At 44.0% G+C, this 8,600-nt stretch overlaps 1 protein-coding gene across 7 annotated transcripts in view; it reads left to right on the forward strand.

The window, feature by feature from the left end:
• Positions 1-1,617: 1,617 nt before the first annotated feature.
• LOC127008674 (protein eiger-like) overlaps positions 1,618-8,600 on the forward strand; it is a 62,422-nt gene continuing 55,439 nt past the window's right edge. For 5 of the 7 annotated variants that reach the window (XM_050880976.1, XM_050880978.1, XM_050880977.1 and 2 more), the window contains exon 1: positions 1,619-2,127. In XM_050880976.1, coding sequence (XP_050736933.1) covers positions 1,843-2,127 — 285 coding nt within the window. In that variant the 5' untranslated portion in view covers positions 1,619-1,842. Of the gene's footprint in view, positions 2,128-8,600 lie in introns of all 7 variants that reach the window. The other 2 variants (XM_050880979.1, XM_050880982.1) reach the window with 1 other exon arrangement.

Raw genomic sequence — 8,600 nt, forward strand, 5'->3', positions numbered from 1 at the left:
CAGAAAAAAAGAAAAATTAGACTTACCTGACCAACTTACCTACTTTCTATCTATCTATCTATCTATCTATCTATTTATATACCTACCTATCTACCTATATACCTACAAACCTTTACATATCCAAACCACCACCACTATCACCACCATCACCACCACAATCACCACTTTCTACAAATATAAACGTATACCAACACCCATTTTTACGCTTAAGGAGGAGTTTGTCAAGAGAAAAGGCCGCTATGTCCACACGCCGCCCCCGGACCAACAGACAGGAGAGGGCGCTGAAGTGACTTAGTTTCCCATAAGGCTAAACACACTCATCCAGTCTTTCCTTTGGCGAGGCGGAGGCGAAAGCGGTTTGTGTAATCCCCTATACCAGGATCTCTCTCTCTCTCTCTCTCTCTCTCTCTCTCTCTCTCTCTCTCTCTCTCTCTCTCTCTCTCGTGGGGTATGCGTTTTTTTCGAACGTTTTCTTCTATTTTTTCCTTTTTTTTCGCCTTTTGTGTTTCTTATTCTCCTATTTACAATTTTTTTAAGGATCTGATTTTCTCCTATACACTCTCTCTCTCTCTCTCTCTCTCTCTCTCTCTCGTCAGTTATCCATTTTTTCAACCTATTTCACTTTTCTCCTAATTTTTCCTGCTTTCTGTTTCTCATTCTCCTACTTACTCTCTCTCTCTCTCTCTCTCTCTCTCTCTCTCTCTCTCTCTCTCTCTCTCTCTCTCTCTCTCTCTCTCTCCCACAGAAAGATGTTTATGAACGGAAATAATAAAGAGGAGGATAAAGGAGGAGATAAAGAGGGGAGGGGTGAGGGGATAAAGAGGGGAGGGAGAGGGGATAAAGAGGGGAGGGAGAGGGAGTGAAGAGGGGAGATGAGGATAGGGAGGAAATGCCCTTTTTTTTCTCTCCCCTTGCTCACCTTTCCCCCCCTTCCCTCCCTCTTCAAGACACAATCCAAACACCGGCGGAAAAATTGTTAAGCATCATCGGCAGCTGTTGAATGGGCTTGTGGTGTGTGTGTGTGTGTGTGTGTGTGTGTGTGTGTGTGTGTGTGTGTGTGTGTGTGTAGTGAGAAAAACGATAAAATCAAAAATATAAACAAAAAAAAGAAAAAAAAGAAAGTAAAAAAATAAGTTAAAAAAAGAAGAAAAGAATGAAAACCAAAATAAAAAAGGTCACTCGAACACACACACACACACACACACACACACACACACACACACACACACACACACACACACACACACACACACACACACAGAGAGAGAGAGCGAGAGAGAGAGAGAGAGAGAGAGAGAGAGAGAGAGAGAGAGAGAGAGAGAGAGAGAGAGAGAGAGAGAGAGAGAGAGAGAGAGAGAGAGAGAGAGAACCATGACCTTGAAATAAGACAGTCCAAACTTGGGGGCTTCCTACGATCTCTCTCTCTCTCTCTCTCTCTCTCTCTCTCTCTCTCTCTCTCTCTCGGCATCAGGTGACAATATTAACGTGCTTGTCAGGGGTGGTGAGAGGGAGGGGGAGGGGAGGGGGCTTGAGGAGAAGGAGGGGGATGTGAGAGAGGGAGGGAGGTGATATGCGTGCCTGCCTCGCGAGGGGGGGAGGTGATATAAGCCTCCGTCGTGGGGCGAGGCTGGGCAGTGCGGGTAAGGCTACTGAGCGAGATAGAGAGAGCGAGGAGAGCGAGAGAGAGGGTGAGAGAGAGAGAGAGATAGAGGGAGCAAGGGACACCGGTTCAACATACCACGTGCACTGAGACCAATACAAGACAACACAAAGCCACACAGCCACGTATTGCATCTCCTCGGCTCGCTACGGCATACACAAACGCTTAAAAGTCACCCCAGCATGGAGAAAAAAGCCACATACACAGTCATCTCTCCTCCACACCCGTCCAGGCGCCTATGGTTGGCGTGGGTGGCGGCGGGCGTGAGTGTGGTGGCGCTGGTGGTGGCGTGTGTGACAGCGGCGGTGGTGAACGAGCAGTCGACCCGCGTCAATCATCTGGAGGAACGGCTGATGGAGATGGAGAGTCACCTTGAGGATATTCTCCGGTTAACGATCGCTAACCATGAGTACGATAACTTGGACTACGATGGCGAGGACGGGGACTATGTGTACTACGATAACCAGGTAAGTTGTTGTTGTTGTTGTTACCTGTGTTTTGTTTTGTTTGTGTTGCTGTGTGTGTGTGTGTGTGTTTGTGTGTGGTTTTGGTGTAAGTGCGTGTGGGTGGGTGATTCAGGTGTGTGTGTGTGTGTGTGTGTGTGTGTGTGTGTGTGTGTTTTAATTTTCGCAAGCTCACGTATTTCTCCTTTCAACGTCCATCACTTGACATTCCTGAACCTTCAATGTATTCTTCGACGCTTCCACCTATCTAAAAAAATCAGGAACAATAATAATAGTGATAAAAATAATAAAAATAATGAAAATAATAATAAGTTTGTCATTATCATACGGAACATTATATTTTCATCACCATCGCCACCATAACCATCACCTTCGTCATCACCACCACCACCACAATCAACAACACAACAACAACAACAACAACAACATCATCTCCCCACCACCCAATCCCTCTAAGGGAAATAATTAATCACCTGCCTTGTCTTAATGAGAGAGAGAGAGAGAGAGAGAGAGAGAGAGAGAGAGAGCAACCTAAGGAAAGCAACATAACACACACACACACACACACACACACACACACACACACACACACACACACACACACACATTCCAGACAAGCACTCATAAACGGCGGTATGAGTGTGGAAATAGATAAGTGGGTACACACGAGTGATAACGTGTACACACATGTGCGCTTCAATCTTGTGTGTGCGTGTGTGTCTGTACGTAGAATATAATGAGTGTGTGTACGTGTGTGGCCGAGAGAGAGAGAGAGAGAGAGAGAGAGAGAATGTGTTGCTTGTGTTATTAAATGTACAAGTGGCGTGGAGGCAGTTTTGCGAATCGTGTTAACTTTTAATAACGGGAAAAAGAGCAAGAGAGGAGACAGGCGGGGAGGAACAGAAGAGATAAGGAAGAGGGAGGGCCGAGGAAGAAGGAGGAGGAGGAGGAGGAGGAGGAGGAGGAGGAGGAGGATAACTTGTCCACATAATTACACACTTGCGTTTTACTGTGTTACACTCTTCCTCTTTAACTTTTTCAATTATGTTTTTATACCTGTAATCATCTCTCTCTCTCTCTCTCTCTCTCTCTCTCTCGTGACCTTGAAGAGAGTGGTAACTATCTCCCTATTACTTTCTTTTTTATATACAATTTCTCTCTCTCTCTCTCTCTCTCTCTCTCTCTCCAAATACCTGTTTCAAATAATTAAATTCTTCGTCTTATTTACTTAATTACTTCTAATCCTTCCTGACAGGTGCAAGATTTATTTTTTTTGCTGCATTTTAATCTCAAGTTTTTTTCCTTCTATATTTTTTTCCTCCTTCGTTTCTCTTTTACTACTGTGCGTCCTTCTGTAGTGGTGGTAGTAGTAGTAGTAGTAGTAGTAGTAGTAGTAGTAGTAGTAGTAGTAGTAGTAGTAGTAGGAGGAGGAGGAGGAGGAGGACTAGGAGCATGAGGAGGAGGAGGAGGAGGAGGAAGGGGGGTAAGGGGTAGTAGTAGTAGTAGTAGTAGTAGTAGTAGTAGTAGTAGTAGTAGTAGTAGTAGTAGGTGTAGTAGTTGTTTTTCTTGTTGTAATAGTGAAAAAAAATCATTCGTATTCGCATTAATTCTATCAAACATGAATGGTCGGCGGCGTTCCAGCATTAGCCAATCAGAGGTGAGGGTGCAAGGAACGGCGGGCTGTGATTGGCTGCCTCGGGTGTGACGTCACGGGTTTGGTTTCCCTTTCAATCGTGTTTACATTCGACATTCCACACATACATTTTCTCTCTCTCTCTCTCTCTCTCTCTCTCTCTCTCTCTCTCTCCTGTCACTACCAGCATCACCACCCTAACTAGCATCAACAACAACAACAAAACAACAACAACAACAATTTTAACACGAGACGCGAACACGTAATCGCTGTTTGTGTTTCGTCTCCGCCACTTGTTGTATATTTGTTCTTCTCAGGAGGAGGAGGAGGAGGAGGAGGAGGAGCTGGAGTGGGAGGAGGAGGAGGAGTAGGGTTTTTACTTCCTTGATCAGAGCTCCTTCTCCTCCTCCTCCTCCTCCTCCTCCTCTTCCTCCTCCTCCTCTCATTCAAAGACTCCTTCTCCCTGAAACATAAAACCGATTGATTCACTTTTGCTTTTTATGTATCTTTTTTTTGATTCGTGGGATTTTATTTTCACACACTATTCATTCATTCATTCATTTACTCATTTTTTTTTTAGTCTCTCCTTTGGTGTTACACGTGTACAAATAGCTATGTTTATTTTCTTATTTCTGAACCTTCACGTGTGTTAAGAAGTTTCACACACACACACACACACACACACACACACACACACACAGGTCACATTCCTCTCAGTTCTTCACCTCGTCGTAATTTTAAAACGCTGATTACTTCTACATCTACACAAAACACGGCCCGTCTCTCTCTCTCTCTCTCTCTCTCTCTCTCTCTCTCTCTCTCTCTCAGGCGGCGCTTTGCACACAAACAAACACACAAATCTCGCTAATCAGACGCTTTTCACCCCTTAATCTTATCTTCGTTCTCTTACTTATCGCCGACAAAAAACAAAACAAAAAAAAGAACGACTAGCAAAACAAAAAAAAGTCCAGCATCTAATCCCACAAACTACGCAACAAGGTCAAAAGGCGATCGGGTAGGCTTTGTATACACGATTCGATCCTCTCTTTGGGGTCTATAAATTCTTGGAGCGTCGGGGGAGTGCGGGTGTAAGGGAGGGGGAGGATGGGGAAACGAGGTCATTGCGCAAGGGATACGGACGAGGGGTGAGAGGTCAGCTTCTATATCTCAATGGGGGAAAATGTTTATGGTGTTCGTTTTTGTGACCGTGACTCAGACTTAAGCTTCCTGGCGCCGGCGAGGGGCAGAGAGAGAGAGAGAGAGAGAGAGAGAGAGATTGTTGCTACCTGTGTTACGTTTGACTGAAGTAAGATTCGGGTGTGCTGTCCTCTCTCTCTCTCTCTCTCTCTCTCATTCTGTCTATCTTTGAGGGAGTAAATGTGTTTGAAGAGAAATCATTATCCCCTCTCTCTCTCTGACCCCTGACCCTAAATGACCTCTTCTTGACCTTATCCCTCCTCAGGCAACCTCTCGTAGTGAAAGTGAGAGAGAGAGAGAGAGAGAGAGAGAGAGAGAGAGAGAGAGAGAGAGAGAGAGAGAGAGAGAGAGAGAGAGAGAGAGAGAGAGAGAGCGCACCGTTATATCAGTGTCTGTGAGTGGATAATCATGACGTAATACTTCAGAGAGAGAGAGAGAGAGAGAGAGAGAGAGAGAGAGAGAGAGAGAGAGAGAGAGAGAGAGAGAGAGAGAGAGAGAGAGAGAGAGAGAGTCTATTCACCCGGAACGATCACCATTAGACAACCTGAGTCATATGTCACAAACTTGGTAACACTGCACGAACCGGAGGAGGAGGAGGAGGAGGAGAGAAAGAAGAGGAGGAAGAGAAGGTTAAGACCAGATCTGGTAACGATGACCTGGAAGTAAGATAAAGGGAAGGTAGGAAGGAGAGAAAGAGAGAGAATTCGATAAAGTAAAATTAAACGAAGGGAGAAATTGATAGAGTGAGGGAGACGGAGACAGAAGGGAGGATGAGAATGGGAGGAAAATGAAGGGGAAGAAGGGGACATTGGAAGAGAAAGGACAGGACAAGATGGAGGGAAAGAAAGGAAGGAAAACAAAGATATGGACGGAGAAGAGAGAGGGAAAGGAAGGACAGAAGGAGAGAAATGCAGAAAAATAATAGGGAAATAGCGGAGGATTGGCAAAAAGATAACACGAGAGGAAAAAAGAAGGGAGAGGAGGGAAGAAGGAGGGAAGGAGGAAAGGAAAGAAAGGGACAAAATAAGAGAATGGGAAAGAGAGAGAAAAGTAAAGAGGGAAAACAAAGGCATGGAGGAAGGGAGAGAAAGATGGACAGTGTGAGAGAAAGGGAGGGAGAGAGAGAAAGGGAGAAAAAGATGATAAGGAAAAAGCAAAGAAAGGTCAATAAGATAAAATACGAGAGAGAGGGAGACAGAATTAAGAGGGAGGGAGAAAGGAGGAAAATGTAGGGAAGGAAGGAGAGAATGAGAGAATGGAAGAGAGAGAGAGGAGAGAAAGAGTGAAAGGGGAAAAGGAAAGAAAAACGAAGATACGAAAGAAAGTAGATACAGGGAAAGGAGAAAAAAAAGAGTAAGGAAAGGAAGGAGGGAGAGAAAGGAAGGATAGGGAGGGAAAGGTTAACTGTATAAGAGAAGGAGAGAGAAAGAAAAGGAAAGGAGGAAATAGAGTGAGAGAGAAGTAAGAAAGGTCAGAAGAGGGAAAGAGAAGAAGAAGAAGAAGTTAAAAGCAGAGAAAGGTTATAATAAGGACATAAAGAGAGATAGAGAGAGGAGGAGAGGGAGGGAAGGAGGGAGGTAAGGGAAGGAAGAGAGGGGATGGAGGGAAGGGGAAGGAAGAGATGGGAGGTGAAGGGAACATTAAAGGGAAAGTAAATTCACACACACACACACACACACACACACACACACACACACACACACACACACACACACACACACACACAATGGTACGTAAGTTAGTGATATGAAAATAGTTGGAAAGGTTAAAAAAAAAAAAAACAGACGAAAGAGAACAAAAAATCAGAATTGCCAAAAAAAAAAAGATAATTAAAGAAAACACGAAAGAAAAGGAAATCTAAGAAATACGATATCTACGTTTAACACACAAACACACACACACACACACACACACACACACACACACACACACACACACACACACACGGGGTAAGGCAGGTGTAAAATGACCCTTTCCCTTACACCTTGGGCCTTATCTTGCCCTAATAAGGCGATTGGAAGTACAAGGTGAGGAGCCAGGGAGCGAGGGAGGCGCCGCGCTGCCCACCCTTCCAACTACGATGCTCACACTTCATACTTTTAGGCTTGGATCCTTCAGTGTTAGGCTTAGATCGTTTATACTACACTGTTTGACGCTAAAAGAGGATTAATATAACAATGATAAATAAAATACGAAATAGTAAATGATAGTGAATAGTGAATGATTGCGCCAGAGATTTTTTTGTTTGACCTGAGTTTTTGCCTTTACTGAAAAAAAATGATTGGGGAAATATGTAAAGGTATGAATAGATAATGATGAAGCCGCCTATCAATATATATTAGTTTGATTATTTATGTTTGGTTAAGACTGGTAAAAAAGATCGTTAGAGGAAAAGATCATTATACTCTTCATCCAAAAAAACAAAACAAAAAAAACATATATGACTTATTTTTTCCCTTCATATTCATAAGTGATTTACATACCAGAGAATTTCATACCAATTTGTGCTATTCATCATTAATAATAATAAATAATAATGAAAAAAATAATGAAAATAGTAATATATAATAATAATAATGTTAATAAAAACAACAACAATAACAACAACCTCGCACAACACATGACGCTAGGAACTCTAAAAGGATATGCATTTCTCTCTCTCGTCAGGTAGTGAGTCATAGTGTGAGTGATCGTATGTACTCTCTCTCTCTCTCTCTCTCTCTCTCTCTCTCTCTCTCTCTCTCTCTTTATCGCCTCACTTTCATAAACATGGCAACTTCCGTCTTCCACTCCTCTCTCTCTTTCATCTTTTAGCTTCCTTCCTTTCTTCCTTTTATCTCTCCTCTTCCTTCCATCCTTCCTCTCATCTCCTCCGTTCTTCCTTCCTTTCCTTCCTTCTTCCACTCCTTCCTCTCTTTTCATCTCTCCTCTTCCTTCCTTCCTTTATCCTTCTTTCATTCCCTCCTTCTTTTCATCTCCTCTCTTTCATCCCTCTTTTCCTCCATTTATCCTTGTTTCATTCCTTCGTCCCTCCCTTACATCTGTCTGCCTTCCTTCCTTTCTTCCTTCCTTCCTTCTTTCCTTCCCTCCTTTCCTTTCACCTCGCCTCTTTCTTCCATTCCTTCATTCATTCCTTCCTTCCTTACTCCCCTCCTGTACTTGCCTTTTTTTCTTCCTCTCCTTCACCTCCTGCCTTCACACTTTCTATTCCTTACTCTCATCTCTTCATTCTTCAACCCTTCTTACTTCTTCCTTCGCCTTCCCCCCGTCGCCTAGTTCCCCCAGCGGCCGGTAGGTGGCAGGTCGGGTCGTACAGGTATGCCTAACGAGCTGATATCTCCAAGGTAAATAACACGGGCGCTAATAGTGAGCAAATCGAATGCGAAACACCAGGTGAATATTGATTACAGGTGGGACGGAGGCACGCAGGTGAGGTGATGCTGGGGGGGAGTGTGAGGAAGAGGAATGAGAAAAAGAGGAGCTAGGGAGAGGGGAGGTGAAGATGTGAGGAGGGGAATGAGGGGAAGGGGGACCGATGGAGGAGACGGGAGGAAGAGGAATAGGGAGAGTGATGGTGGGATAAAGAGAAGAGAGAAGAAGCAACTGTTGATAAAGAGTACTGGAGAGATGAACGAACGAGAACTGG

This window comes from Eriocheir sinensis, chromosome 38, assembly GCF_024679095.1.
Source record: "Eriocheir sinensis breed Jianghai 21 chromosome 38, ASM2467909v1, whole genome shotgun sequence".
In the NCBI taxonomy this organism is placed as follows: domain Eukaryota; kingdom Metazoa; phylum Arthropoda; class Malacostraca; order Decapoda; family Varunidae; genus Eriocheir; species Eriocheir sinensis.